Here is a 15721-nt window from a genome sequence, read left to right on the forward strand (position 1 = left end):
ATTTTTGTGTTTTTAGTAGAGACAGGATTTCACCATGTTGTTCAGGTTGGTCTCGAACTCCTGACCTCAGGTAATCCACCTGCTAGGCCTCCCAAAGTACAGGATTACAGGCATGAACCACTGCGCCTGGCCTAAAACTGGTTTTGTTTGGTTTTTTTGAGATGGAGTCTTGTTCTGTCGCCCAGGCTGGAGTACAGTGGCACCATCTCAGCTCACTGCAAACTCCGCCTCCAGGGTTCACGCCATTCTCCTGCCTCAGTCTCCCGAGTGGCTGGGACTACAGGTGCCCGCCACCACGCCCGGCTAATTTTTTGTATTTTTAGTAGAGACAGGGTTTCTCCATGTTAGCCAGGATGGTCTCCATTTCCTGACCTCATGATCTGCCGCCTCGGCCTTCTAAAGTGCTGGGATTACAGGTGTGAACGATCGCGCCCGGCCCCTAAAACTGTTTTTGAGACAGGGTCTCACTCTGTTGTCCAGGCTGGAGTGAAGTGGCACGATCATGGTTCACTCAGCCTCAACCTCACTGGGTTCAGGTGATCCTCCTGCCTCAGCCTCCCAAGTAGCTGGGACTGTGGGTGCACACCACCATGCCTAGCTAATTTTTCTATTTTCTGCAGAGACAGGGTCTCACTGCGTTGCTCAGGCTGGTCTCAAACTTCTGGGCTCAAGTGGTCTGCCCACCTCGGCTCCCAAAAGTACTGGGATTACAGGTGTGAACCACCATGCCCAGCCTCTAAACCTTTTAAAAAAGAAAAATACATAGCTTATTTTCCCCCAGGGCCAATCGGGAGCTGGCTAGACTGTGTTTCATGTTCTGACCACTCTGGATCATGTGGAAAACGTTATAATAAAAAGTTGGAGCCATCTCCACCACTTAGCTGTGTGGCCCTAGGCAAGTGCCTTGCCCTCTCTGAGCTTCCACTTCCTTACTTGTATACCAGGTTAGATCCCTACCTGGAAGAGTTAAACAAAATAATATTTGTGGAGTGCTCAGCACAATTCCTGGCTCATAGAGAAATGTTTAACAGCAGTGCCCAGAGGTTTAGCAGGGTCTTAGAAGGGGAGGCTGGAATGGCCTTGAGAGGCCTTGAGAGGTCCCTAAGATGCCTAGGATGACGTTTACCATCATCTGGGCAGCACAGAGATTCAGAGTTGAACAAAACAAAACAATGTTTCAGGAAAAAATTTAGCCTAGTTCCTTCTATTAATTGCCAATGCCCTTTTAAAATGTATATAGCTTGATGTGTAACCATCACCCAGGTGAACATAGAGAACATTTTCTGCACCCCATGAGGTTATTTTGTGTTCCTCCCTAATCAATATCCACCTCCTGCCCAGGTAACCACTATTCTGACTTCTGGCACCATACATTAGTTGTGATGGTTCTTAGCATTTCACACAAAGGCATCTAAACAAAGCACAGGTAATTTAATGAAAATAAAGGCATGGCTATTTCTTGTCTAGCAGCTTTAGGGGGCTGAAAGTCCTTTCTTTTCAAGAAAATGTCTCTCAGGCCGGACGCGGTGGCTCATGCCTGTAATCCCAGCACTTTGGGAGGCCGAGGCGGGCGGATCACCTGAGGTCAGGAGTTTGAGACTAGCCTGACCAACACAGAGAAACCTTATCTCTACTAAAAACACAAAATCAGCCAGGTGTGGTGGCACATGCCTGTAATCCCAGCTACTCAGGAGGCTGAGGCAGGAGAATCGCTTGAACCCAGAAGGCTGAGGTTGTGGTGGGCCGAGAAAGCTCCATTGCACTCCAGCCTGGGCAACAAAAGCAAAACTCCATCTCAAAAAAAAAAAAAAAAAAATGGAATGTCTCTCTAGGTGTGGCATGTCTATTTCTCTCTGTCTAACGTGTTTCCTTCTTACGTTTTCCATAAACTTACATTGATTATGTAACTTTACAAAATCATAATCGACAATAACAGGAAAGAAAGGATGCAGGAGGAATGTAGGCCTGGACTCCTTGTGATACACGGAGTAGGGCTGTCCAGTAAAATACAGGATGCCCAGTTAAATTTGCATTTTAAACAATGAATAATCTTTTAGCATAAGGATGTCCTAAATATTGCACAGCACTGGTGCTAGACAGAGAGGGGGCAATATCCCAGATCTTCTGGAACCTGTTCTTTCGGGGTCCATTCCCTCTATGGCCCAGAAGTGATCCAGCCACCATCCCAATACCTGAACAGTGTGATGACCACCTTCCCAGGAGGGAACTGGCTCAGGAAGCCGTCCAGCAGGATTGCCCACTGCACACCAAGCGCCAGCATGAAGAGGTTGAAGGCCACACTGCTCCAGCTGTGTCTCCGCAAATTTGAGTTGAGGAAGCCAAAGCCAACGGCCGCCATCACAGTCAGATCTCGGCCAACTGATCAGTGGGGAGATGGCGAGAAGGAGGAGGGGGAAGCAGACGAGATTTAGGGTGGTGTGAAATTAGAGTCTTACAAAATGGCAGCTGGAAGGGACATGCAAGATCGTTTACAAGTATTTGGTCAAGTTACTTTGCCTCTTTGAGCCTCAATGTTCTCAACTGAATAATGCGGATAACATAACATGCGGTGTGGGGATAACGTAAGGATTAGAGGAGCTAAAGCTAATTAAGCACTTAGGGCAGGGCCTGGCCCATAATGAGTGCTCAGTAAATGTGGCAATTATTCTATTATTAAACCTAATAATAAGAACAAGTGTAAAGCACACGTGCTTGACCCACATGGACACTCAGTAAAGGTCATTGCTGCTGTTATTGCATATGAGGGCCAACCCCCTGGCTGGGCACATGAGAAAATAAAGCCACAGAAGCCAAGTGACTTGGCCCAGGACACACAGAAAAGAGAGGGCAGAGATAGGCCCAGTGCTCTTGTTGTTGGGAACCACATAATCTTCACAGCAAACCTCCCTCCCTTTGCCGCCTGCTGCGAGGGACCTGGTGAGCTGGCGGGCAGAAAACATCAGGGCCACCTGGGTAGCCCTCACCTTTCCCAGTCTCAGACCCTGAGCAGAGGCTGCTGTGGCAGGTGAGTGGAAGAGACGCACCTGAGGGCAGGGAGGGGCCCAGCAAAGCGGAGGGTGAGCACTTTGGTTTAATTCCAGTTTTGAAAAAGGGTTAGCAGCTTGAGCTCCAGAACGAGACAAACTTGGGTTCAAATCAGGACTCTGGCACCCTCTAACTGTGTGGACTTGATCTAGTTACTTAACGTCTCTGAGCTTTATAACAGCCTACATTTCTTAAGCGTTTACCGTGTGCCTACGCTGTTTTAATCACTTTACATAGACTACCTTGTTTTGTTCTCACAATCACACTTTGACGTGGGTGCTGTTACTGTCACCATTTTACAGATATGAAAACCAAGGCACAGAGGCGTTATGTAACTTGCCCCGCTGGGTAGAGCTAAGATTTTTTTTTTTTTTAATTTTAAGATAGAGTTTCACTCTTGTCACCCAGGCTGGAGTACAGTGGCGAGATCTCGGCTCACTGCAACCTCTGCCTCCTGGGTTCAAATGATTCTCCTGCCTCAGCCTCCCAAGTAGCTGGGATTACAGGTGCCCGCCACCGTGCCCGGCTAATTTTTGTATTTTTAATAGAGAAGGGGTTTCACTATGTTGGCCAAGCTGGTCTCGAACTCCTGACCTCAAGTGATCTGCCCACCTCGGTTTCCCAAAGTGATGGGATTACAGACATGAGCCACAGGGCCTGGCCTACAGCCAAGATTTAAACCTAGATAATCTGCTGGAGCCTGTGCCTTGGACTACCACACCATCTGCCCTCCCTCTTCTTGTTCCTGTCTGTTAAATAGGGGAAATGATCATACTCCTTCATTAGGTTGCCAGAATCAAATGGTATATGTAATGCACATAATTGCTCCAAACTCTAAAAGCTATTTTATCAATAATCACCCACTGTTTTCGCACATGAATAAATGACTGGAGAGAGAAAGATCTTGAAGAATTTTTTTTTTTCCCATCATGAATATTGTCTCTAACTTTGGGAGATGTTTTACTTTTTTAGTTTTAGTGTTTAAATTTTCTGCAGCCAGCATGTAGACAATTTTTTTTTTTTTTGAGACAGAGTCTCTCTGTTGCCCAGGTTGGAGTGCAGTGGTGCGATCTCGGCTCGCTGCAACCTCTGCCCCTGGGTTCAAGTGATTCTTGTGGTTCAGCCTCCTGTGCCTCAGTGGGAACCGCAGGCGCGCGCCACCACGCCTGGCTAATTTTTGGCCAAGCTGGTCTCGAACTCCTGACCTCATGTAATCTACCCACCTCCGTCTCCCAAAGTGCTGGGATTACAGGCATGAGCCATCGTGCCCAGCCTAGACAATGATTTTCAAAAAGGTGGAAGGGGAAGCATAGGCTTTGAGTTCACATAGCTCTGTTTGATCCCAGCTCTATCATTTCCTGTTAGATTAAACCTCACTAAATTGCCACCAGTTGACTCTTTTGGACATATAAAAATACCAATTTAGGAGGCTGAGGTGGGCAGATCATGAGGTCAGCAGTTCGAGACTAGCCTGGCCAACATGGTGAAACCCCGTCTCTACTAAAATTACAAAAAAATTAGCTGGATGTGGTGGCGGGCACCTGTAATCTCAGCTACTCGGGAGGCTGAGGCAGGAGAATCGCTTGAACCCGGGAAGCAGAGGTTGCAGTGAGCTGAGACCGCACCACTGCACTCCAGCCTGGGCGACACAGTGAGACTCTGTCTCAAAATAAATAAATAAATAAAATGAAATATCAATTTATGTGTTTCCACTTCATAGCCCTGTGGTCTTGTAAGTTGCTTACTTTCCTTATCAACTGAATAAGGGTAATTAGAGCCACCTGAGAGGTTTCTGGGAAATCTGAAGGAAATAATGTTTAGTACAGTGCCTGGCACATGGAGAACGCTCAATAAATAGTGGCTGTTCATCAACATCATCATGACAATCACAGCAATAGGAACTCACCTGCCACTGGTCTCCAGCCCTGGCTTTGATAACAATGAGAAGCTCTCATTACTGGAACTCTCCAAAGTCTCAGAAAAAGTCTTTGATTTATAAAGTACATTTAAATTCACTTCCATTGAAACATACACACACCCAGGGTCTGCCAGAGAGGACAAGGGAGGACATTGACATTTCCAAATCAACCTGACACCACCAGGATATAGGAGACCCCCAAGGACCTCCATGGGACCTGGGGATTTGGGGCGTGGGTAAGAAGTGGGCATTAGGAAGGATTCAACTCTTTGCACTTCTTCTGAAAGCAAGGAGGGAGGTGCAGGGAATGTTTCTGTCTCCTGCTTGCATCCTTAGGAATGGGGGTGTGTGGCCAGGGGACATTTTCTACAGGGGTTCCTCTTGGGATTACTCAAATTCCCTCAGGAGCCAAGCAGGAAATATGTATATGAAGGTGCAGTGCACATGTGGGAGCAGTGAGGCTTGTGTTCAGTTGGAGACTGCATGCCCCACTTAAGATATGCAAATCCAACCTTTTATTAAACACGATTGTTAAAGTGCATCTGCCATTTTGTAGCAATGCTATATGCATAGGGTCCAGACTTATTGAAGATTTCATGAGTAGGGCAATTCTTCCATTTTCCTCTCATTTTACAGAAGGGGACCAGAGAGAGCCTGTGAGGGGCGCCCATGACCGGGCCCAGAGGAGAATTGTACATTCTAAGGAAGACCTTCAGGAAAAGTTTATGAAAGCCCCACAACTTGGAGAAAGAAAATCTAACCTGGTAGTTCAGCAGTGAACTAACTACCAGGCCCCAAACATGCCGGCAGCAGAGCCCAGCTCTGAATGCCTGGAACTATGTCCTTGCACAGGCTAGACTGCCTCTAGCTCTTTTTTCTCTCACCTCACTAAGCGATCTTAGGCAAGTCCATTACCCTCTTTAGGCCTCAGTTTCCCTGTCTGTAACACATAGGAGTTGGACTTGATACTCTCTAAGGTTTTTACAGCTCTGGAATATTCCAAAGAAGTTAGTGGAAGATGGGGAGAGGAGAGTTGCCTGGATAAGGGCAGAGTTGGGGCCCTAAAGATGAGGAAGTCAGACCAGGTGTGGTGGCTCACACCTGTAATCCCAGCACAATCCCAGCACTTTGGGAGGCCAAGGAGGGAGGATTGCTTGAGCTGAGGAGTTCAAGACCAGCCTAGGCAACATAGCAAGACCTTGTCTCTACAAAAAATACAAAATTAGTTGGGCGTGGTGGCGAGTGCCTGTAGTCCCAGCTACTCGGGAGGCTGAGGTGGGAGGATGGCTTGTGCCTAGAAGGTTAAGGCTGCAGTGAGCCGCGATCACACCACTACACTCCAGCAGCCTGGGTGACAAAGGGAGACTCTGTTTACAAAAAAAAAAAAAAAAAAGGCCGGACACACTGGTTTATGCCTGTAATCCTAACACTTTGGGAGGCTGAGGTGGGCAGATCACTTGAAGTCAGGAGTTTGAGACCAGCCTGGCCAACATGGTGAAACCCCGTCTCTACTAAAAATACAAAATTAGCCTGGCCTGGTGGCGCATGCCTGTAATCCCAGCTACTCAGGAGGCTGAGGCAGGATAATCGCTTGTACCCAGAAGGCTGAGGTTGCAGTGAGCCGAGATTGTACCACTGCACTCCAGCCTGGATGACAGAGTGAGACTGCGGCTCAAAAAAACAAAGAGACGAGGAAGTCAGAGGATCCTGGGTGCGGGCTTTATCGGGCACAGCTGCTGCCCCTGATCCCGATTCCCTGATTCCAGGTATATGCGCTCAGGGCCTTCCTCCCCAAGGCTCTACACTGTCCCTCAGAGAGGAATTGTGCCTCAGCCAACAAGATGAAATTAGGGCAGCAGTTTCCATGAGCTGTTGACAGAGCTCATGCACCCCAAACTGGTCAGGAAATAACATTTGATTTCAGGCTTCTCCTCCCCCTGCCCCTCATCCTCCCACCTCTCCTGGGCTCCAGGCCCATTTCCACCCGTCCATTATCTGGGCTCCCGCTTCAGGGCTGGGTCCCAGCTTGGAGCATCCTCACTGGTATCAGCCTCCACCTCTCACAGTCTGCTCTGCACTCACATCAGCTGCTGGTTTGATAAGCTGATGGGCTCTAAGGTGTTCAGGGGTGATAAGAAGTGGATGTGCTATCCGGGCGCCCATGCCTGGGCCCAGAGGGGAATTGTACATTCTACGGAAAGCCTGGGCCCAGAGGGGAATTGTACATTCTACGGAAAGCCCTCAGGAGAAGTTTATGAAAGCCTCATGACTTGCAGAAAGAAGTCTAACCTGGTATTTCAGCAGCAAGAGATCATGATCATGAGTAAATCATGATCATGAGTAAATTAAAAGGTTGCTATTTTAAGCCACTAAGTTTGGGGTGGCTGTTATGCAGCAATAGGTAATTGATACTCTCTGCTTCCCCTAAGCATATCATAGGCCCCTTAACTCCAAGCCCAGAATGATATCATTGTTCATTCATCCTCACAACCTGTCCCTCCCCTTCTGTCTCTCATCTCAGGAAGTGGCATCTCTCTATGCCAAATCATACATCTTCAGCCAGCCTTAACTCCCCACTCTTTTCATCAAGTACAGCTGACTTTATCTCCTAAGTATCTCTAGAATCTCCTCCACTGCCCCTGCCCATCTGATCTCATCACAGGTCATCCAGACCAGTAGTCATTACAGCAAAGAACACACACCCCAGAAAGTGCTCAATACAATCACCAGGGTAGCTGGAAGAAAACAAGCAATTCTAGTTTCATTTATTTTTATTTAAAAAATTAAGAAATTAAAGCTTTTGGGCCAGGTGCGGTGGCTCACGCCTGTAATCCCAGCACTTTGGGAGGCCGAGGCGGGTGGATCACCTGAGGTTGGGAGTTCGAGACCAGCCTGACCAACATGGAGAAACCCCATCTCTACTAAAAATACAAAATTAGCCGGGCGTGGTGGCACATGCCTGTAATCCCAGCTACTCGGGAGGCTGAGGCAGGAGAATTACTTGAACCTGGGAGGCGGAGGTTGCGGTAAGCCAAGATCGCACCACTGCACTCCCCTGGGCAATAAGAGCAAAACTCTGTCTCAAAAAAAAAGCTTTTGATAATAAAAGCTAATACTCTTTATGTGTGTCAATTCATTTATCCTTTCAACAACTTAATGAAACAAGTGCTATCATCCTCTGACAGAAGTTGAAACAGAGACAGAAAGAGGTTGACTAATCTGCCCAAGGTCTCTAAGATACAGAGGCAAGATTTCAATCAGTCTAGCTCCAGGAATTCTCGAACTTTCATGCACAGAAGAATCACCCAGAGGGCTTGTGAAAACACAGACTGCTGGGCCCCAGGCCCAGAGCTTCTGATCAGTAGGTCTGGCCTAGGGCCTGAGAATCTGCATTTCTACTAAATTTCCAGGAGATGCTGAGGCAGCAGGTCTGGGGACCACACTTTGAGAAACATGGATCTAGGCTATTCTATCTCTAAAGGTACTTTGTGAAGTTTTCAATTCTGCAAATATTTAATATTCAGATTCACCCAGAAGCCACCCCTCACTTGCTCAGGATGTCACACAGCCTTGAGTCTCCTAGCTTTGGAAGGTGCCCTAAGGGAATATTGGTCCAATGAGAAGGATTTAATATGCATTTCTCTATATTCTTCATGTTGCAACTAATGGCAGGGTTTTATGTTTTATTTATTTCTATTTTCATTTTTTTTTGAGATGGAGTCTCGCTCTGTTGCCCAGGCTGGAGTGCAGTGGCGTAATCTCAGCTCACTGAAAGCTCTGCCTCCTGGATTCACGCCATTCTCCTGCCTCAGCCTCCCAAGTAGCTGGGACTACAGGCACCCGCCACCACACCCGGCTAATTTTTTTGTGTTTTTAGTAGAGATGGGGTTTCATCGTGTTAGCCAGGATGGTCTCCCTCTCCAGACCTCGTGATCTGCCTGCCTCAGCCTCCCAAAGTGCTGGGATTACAGGCGTGAGCCACCGCGCCCAGCCTTTATGTTTTATTTGTATTTTTAAAGTTGTTATTACAGCCTCGCTTCACCTCAAATATTTTTATTTTTTTTGAGACAGGCTCTTGCTCTGTCACCCATGCTGGAGTGAAGTGGTACATTCCCGTCCCACTGCAGCCTCAAGCTCCCAGGCTCAAGCAAGCCTCTCACCTCAGCCTACTGAGTAGCTGGGACTACAGGCATGTGCCACCACACTGGGTTAAATTTTAAAGTTGTTTTTGTTTTGTTTTGTTTTTTAGAGATCGGGGAGGGGGGGTCTCCCTATGTTTCCTAGGCTGGTCTTGAACTCCTTGGTTTAAGCGATCCTCCCCACTTGGCCTCCCTAAATGCTCAGCCAGGGTGTTTTTTTTTTTTTTAATTAACAGAACTTTTAAAGCATATAAGAAAACAGAGAGAACAGCACGATGACCCTACATGCCCATCTCCAAATTCTGATGATTGTCACATGAGACCAATCTTGTTTCTATAATCCTTCTCTACTTTTCCTTTTTTCTGGCATAAAAGCAAACCCCAGATATCATGCCATTTCGATGTGCCTCTCTAACAGATGGAGCCTTAAAAAACAAAAACAAAAACAAAACTCACCATGCTTTTATCATACCTAACAAAATTAACAATAATTCTTGTATATCATAAGATATTCATGCTATATTCAGATTTCCTGATTGTCTCAAAATGTCTTTTTAGAATTGGCAGGTTTGAATAATCTATTATAGTTTACCAGGACTGAATTCAATTAAGTGTATTGTCAGATTAAGTTACCTAAGTTTAACTCAACAAACTTTCACAAAATGAAGTAATGGCTTAACCAACTCGTGCAGAAAAACACAGATTGGAAGCATAGAAATAATGGCAGCCAAGTGAACAAAAAGGAAAGGCAGAGTGAAACTTCTCGTACAAGCTGTCGGTCACATTCGAGATTTAAAAAATGTTGATCTAATCAGACCTGACAAGTCAATCAAGACAATTTCAAATTATCAAGAAGACTCTGAGGAGCGAATTTTCATCCACTATCGTCAACTGTAGCAATGGACCCTGCCTGGAGATTGACACCATTGTGATTAGTAATTTGAAAATATTATATATTTCATTTTGATCTCTTTCAATTTTCCTAATTTGTATGTATTTATTATAACATACAAAATATATTAATGTAGTAATACTTAAAGTGTAACATATAACCATGGTACATGCTCAAAAAATGGTGTGTACACCATCAGAAGGTTGAAGCCCTCGGGTCAATACTACACTACAGCCTCCATGCTGGTCTTGTGTCTCAAGCCATGCCCCTTCCCCTGTGCCCAACACCAGCCCTGGCATGGCGTCCGCCATGACCCAAACCCAAACTTGTCGCGCTCCTGTTTACTATTCGGACCTCAGACTGAATCCAAACTCCGTATGCAGCCCAGTGAGTCTACCACCCACTGCTTCTCTGTTTATTTTCATTTATTACTATTATTTTTTTCAGACAGAGTCCCACTCTGTCACCCAGGCTGGAGTGCAGTGGCGTATTCTCAGCTCAGCAACCTCTGCCTCCTGGGTTCAAGCAATTCTCCTCCCTCAGCTTCCCAAGCAGCTGGGACTACAGGCACGTGCCACCACATCTTGCTAATTTTTGTATTTTTAGTAGAGACAGGGTTTCACCATATGGGCCAGGCTGGTCTCGAACTCCTGACCTCAGGTGATCTGCCCGCCTTGGCCTCCCAAAGTGTTTGGGATTACAGGCATGAGCCACCACGCCCAGTCCCTGCTCTCTTCTTTCTTTTTTTTTTTGTTGTTGTTTTTGTTTGGTTTTTTGAGATGAAGTCTTGCTCTGTCGCCCAGGCTGGAGTGTAATGGCCTCTCAAGTAGCTGGGATTATAGACGTGTGCCACCACACCTGGCCAGTTTTTCTAATTTTAGTAGAGATGGGGTTTTGCCATGTTGGCCAGGCTGGTCTTGAACTCCTAACCTCAGGTGATTCTCCAGCCTTGGCCTCCCAAAGTGCTGGGATTACAGGTGTGAGCTACCTCGCCCAGCCCCTTGCTTCTCTTTTTAGGCTCCAGGGCAATGCAATGTTAAGCCCAGGCTCAGTCTGCTCTAGTGTGTGCAACGGCACCCACTGTGCCCTCACTTGGATGACCCTCCTTTGTCCCACAGGTAATTCCTACTGAGCCTTCAAGACCTGGCTGGGCAGTCACCTCCCTCCAGAAGCCTCCCCTGACACCATCGTCTCCCCTGCCTGGGTTGTGGACCCTCCTCTGAGCTTCCGTATAAAGTGAGTTTCTGAGGACATTTTGTACCTACGTTAGTAGCACGGTGCAGGGGTAAAGAACATGGACCCTAGAGTCAATCTACAGGGTTGGAATAGTGGCTGCTACACCTACTGGGTTATATGACAAATGACTCAACCCCACTGTAAAATGGGGCCATGATGCATAATGGTTAAGTGCAGGGAAACTAAATCCAGGATGGCTAAATTTAAATATGCTGTGCTATTGCTAGCTGAGCGACCTTGGGCAAATTACTCAACATCCATATGCCTAGTTTCCTCATATGAAAACCAAAGATCATAATAGTACCCACCTCATTGGGTTGTTGTGAGGGTTCAATGTAAAGCATTTAGAATAGTGCCTGGTACATAGTAAGAGCTCATAAATATCAGCTCTAATCATCATGTGTCTGGATCCCACATTGGATGTCATACATGGTTGAATGAATGGAATGCATTGAATTGTATTGGATTGAAATGAATTAAAGTAAATTGAAATGAATTAAAATTGTGCCAGCTCTTGTTTGTCTGTCACTGAAGGCGCCTCTCTGGGCCAGCCCCTTAAATGGTAAAAGGGCTTCCCTCCCTAAGTCCTACTTGTCACTGCCATGGCCTCCAGGATGACTTCTCTTTGCTTCCAGTTAACTAGCCGTTCATATCAACCTAGGAACAAACAAGCACTCAACCAGGCTCAAGCTTCAACTTTGTCTCAGGGACATTCTTCAAGGAGGCCCTGTCCATTATCAACAACCTATCAGCCCACTGAGATGCCTGAAACTCATTTCAATATTTTTAAAAAAGCAAAGTCACACCATTGTGGACATCTGTCTTATTTACAGTTGTGTCATCACAGTCTGGGAATATTTTTAGCTGAATATAAAATAACCATCATCCTACCCTCCCCTTCAGCCATACCTTCTGGTTCTGGATTTACAGACAGCATGCAGACTTCCCAGCCCCTAAGTGAGAAGAAAGCTGGGGTTGGTGGCAGTGGGGGTGGGGGGTAGCAACAGGCTGAAGCTTCCAAAAGAAAACTAGTATAGATATGAGCAAGAGAGCTGGGCACAGTGCTTCACGCCTGTAATTCCAGCACTTTGGGAGACTGAGGCTGGAGGATCGCTTGTGTCCAGGAGTTTGAGACCAGTCTGGGAAACACAGGGAGACCCACATCTCTACCAAAAAAAAAAAAAAAAAAATTAACCAGGCATGGTGGTACGCACCTGTGGTCCCAGCCTCTTGGGAGGCTGAGGTGGGAAGATTGCTTGAGACTAGGAGGTCAAGGCTGCCGTGAACCATGATCATGCCACTGCACTTCAGCCTTGGCAACAGAGTGAGACCCTGTCTCAAAAAGAAATAAGAAATGAGCGAGATGCCACAAAAAGGAAACAAAACCCGAAAACCCAACACCATGAAATTGCTTGCATAAGATAGCTGCACTTGTATCCCCTAAATCTATAAAAATAAAAAAATTCCTTGCCACTAAGGAGAGAGAAGGGGAAGCAGAGAAGCAGAGAGAATTATGAAGACCATTTGGCAGAGGGAATTTGAGGAACACCAAAGAGGACGCCTCTCACTGTGCTGAAAAATCAAGGCAGGCTTCACAGAAGAGGGCATGCCCAGGCTGCTTCTGAAGGAAAGCTTACATTGTCGGCTGAATTTCGGTGCAATCTACGGAAGAAGATGGGGGAATCTTTTTCCTTGGGATTTTGTAGAAAGGAACATCTGTGCCCCTGGAGAACCATAGGCCTCCCCCGCCCCTGCCCCTGCTATTTGCTCCTGTGACCACTTTTCCAATGAACTCTCACCGTGATAGGACGCCACGAGCCCCTTTTGATCCTCTAAGGAAGCGTCGTAGTGGGTAAAAAAATAGAAGAGGAGAATGAGAGCTGCTTCCAGTGTTAGGGCGCAGAGGGGCAGGCAGCACCGGACTGACCGCGGGTACTTAGAGCTCATCCTGTGTCCGTCTCTGTGCAGGGGTTCCACCAGCACCAGGCATCACCCCTCTCTCCAACACCTACTTGAGGGCTTGAGGGAGCGATAGGGGAGACACCCGCCAAAGGCCTTATCTCAGGCTGCAAGGCTGGTTGTGCTGTCCTGTCTATGGAGTTAACACGGAAGCAGAGGGACTATGATGGGGAGGGGAGGAAATGTATGTTTTCCAATATTGTCATTCATTCAACAAGTTGCTGTGTTCCTGTTATAGGTTCCTGCTGTGCTCAGTTTGAAAGAGGGCATTCTATTCCTTTGACACCCAAACATAATCCTTCTTTACTCTGTACTTCAGTCATCTTCAGCATATCCTTGTAAGAAAAGCAAGGAACGGATCAATACTCCTATTTTATGAATAAGGAAACTGAAGCTCAGAAGAGGCTTTCTTTTTAAAACCTTACTACATGCCAGAGAGGGCACCCAGTGAGCTCTTAACAACAATGTATTGAATGAGAATGAATGAAAGCAAAGAATGGAGCTGAGCCCTGGGGAGGATACAGATAGGACCCACGTAGAATTGACTCCTCATAGTTACACAGTTGAAATTACTTACATTTGAATTTGTATTTAAATCTCTGTGTTTCTAAGCATTTTAAGGGGGGGTGGCAGAAGAGAAAGGAGATGTGGGTTTGGCTCTAGTAAAAACCTGGAGGGGATCCTGATCCAGCCTTAAGGTGCAGCTGCTCTACCTCTGGTCACCTCCTCACAGGGCAGCCCAGGACTCTGCCTGGGGCACTACAGTGCATTTGAGGAAGGCCACCAGCCTCAGCATCCCCATCCCTCAGTACTGGACAGTCCAGTCCCCTGGCATGAGCTTTAGCGGGCTTGGGACTTAGTTCTAACCCTGCAGCCAACTTCCCCTGTGCTCCCATCCATGTGCCTGGCAGAAGGTCTGGTACATGGTAAGTGTCAAGGAAGGAAGGAAGAGAGAGAGGGATGTAGGGAGGGAGGAAGGGATGAAAGAGGAAGAAAAGAAGGAAGGAATTGGAGTTTCCTCATTTTCTACAATGGCCCCAGCCACTGGCCACTGAGTGTAAACCGAATGTGTGGAGCCCCAGAGAATAAAGCCAGGGCCAGGAGCTGCAGGGAGGTGGAAAGTGGATACTTTATTGACCATTACAGTTGTCCACTGAAATACTCATGAGGTAGTGAGCACCCTGTCACTAGAGGAATGCAGAAATGTCTCGAAAACAATTCCTATGTAGATCAGAGGAGATTTGAATCACCCAGTCGAATCCTGTCATTTTGTTATTAGACCAAGAAACCAAGACCCAGAGAGGTCATACCTAAGGTCATCTAGTCACTTGGCATCAGTCACTTCTTGCTCAGTGCAGCTTTATTTACAGAAGGAAAAAACTGAGACTAACCTAAATGTCCACTAGCAGGGGGTTGGTTAAGAAAACTACAGGACATGAAACTTGCTACCAATATGATGGTTCTGAACATACGCAGGAAAAGCAAGAGGAAAACGCTTTTATCAAAACTGACACAGAGGATAGACTGTTTAGTGAAAAAGCAAGTTATATAACAGCATGTACAATATATTCCCACTCTTATAAAATAATATGTTAGCACACGCATAGAAAAAAGTTGGCTGCAAACCACTAAAACATTGGTTAATTTTGCTTTATACATTTTCAGAGTTAACTGTTATTAAGTACTTGCTAGGCACCATTCTAAGCACTTTACATATATGAACTTAGTTCATGACACTGGGATGGGTACTATTAGGCTTTTATTACAAATGAGTAAACTGAGGCACAGAAAAACTAAGTGACTTGCTCAAGGTCACAGGGCTAGTAAGTAGTAGAGCTGGGATTTAAACCCAGGCAGCCTAACTTCAGGACCTGGGTGTTTGACCACTTAACTGTAGCCTAGATCAGGGGTCCCCAACATTTTTGGCACCAGGGACGGGTTTTGTAGAAGACAATTTTTCCATGGACCGGGGTGAGGTTGGAGGGATGGTTTTGGGATGAAACTGTTCCACCTCAGATCATCAGGCATTAGTTAGATTCTCCTAAGGAGCACGCAACCTAGATCCCTCTCATGCGCGGTTCCCAATAGGGTTTGTGCCCCTATGAGAATCTAATGCGGCTGCTGATCTGACAGGAGGCGGAGCTCAGGCGGTAGTGCTCGCTGGCCTACCCCTCATGCTGTGCGGTCAGGTTCCTAACGGGCCACAGCCTGGGGGTTGGGGACCCCCAGCCTAGATTACTTCTAAGTCTTCTTCCAATTCTAAAAGTCTAGGAACATGGGCTTCTAAGCCCTCTGCTACCCCAACAGCAATTAAGGGGGAGGGTACCCCAATCCCCAGAGGTCAGAAGTCTCCATTCCTCTCACAATTGCCTCCTGGTTCTGATTTCTGCTCTATTTCTGGCAGTCAGTACTTCTTATAAACTGGGTTACCTGAGAAGGAACTCCCCTGCGCAGTGGGATAAATGGATGTGACCCCTGCTAACCTGGGCCCAGTACAAGCTCTGTAAACCAGGCAGCCAACTGTACCTACCT

General features: G+C 46.7%; 1 protein-coding gene across 4 annotated transcripts in view; it reads right to left on the reverse strand.

Moving 5' to 3' along the window:
- LOC117979952 (RH-like protein IC) overlaps positions 1-15721 on the reverse strand; it is a 63150-nt gene that overhangs the window by 43673 nt on the left and 3756 nt on the right. For 2 of the 4 annotated variants that reach the window (XM_034958517.3, XM_034958518.1), the window contains exons 1-2: positions 13030-13407; positions 2193-2379 (exon numbers count right to left, since the gene is read on the reverse strand). In XM_034958517.3, coding sequence (XP_034814408.1) covers positions 2193-2379; positions 13030-13177 — 335 coding nt within the window. In that variant the 5' untranslated portion in view covers positions 13178-13407. Of the gene's footprint in view, positions 1-2192; positions 2380-4951; positions 5052-12444; positions 12563-13029; positions 13408-15721 lie in introns of those variants that run through there. The other 2 variants (XM_055103849.2, XM_055103859.2) reach the window with 2 other exon arrangements.

This window comes from Pan paniscus, chromosome 1 (genome assembly GCF_029289425.2).
Source record: "Pan paniscus chromosome 1, NHGRI_mPanPan1-v2.0_pri, whole genome shotgun sequence".
Taxonomy (NCBI): domain Eukaryota; kingdom Metazoa; phylum Chordata; class Mammalia; order Primates; family Hominidae; genus Pan; species Pan paniscus.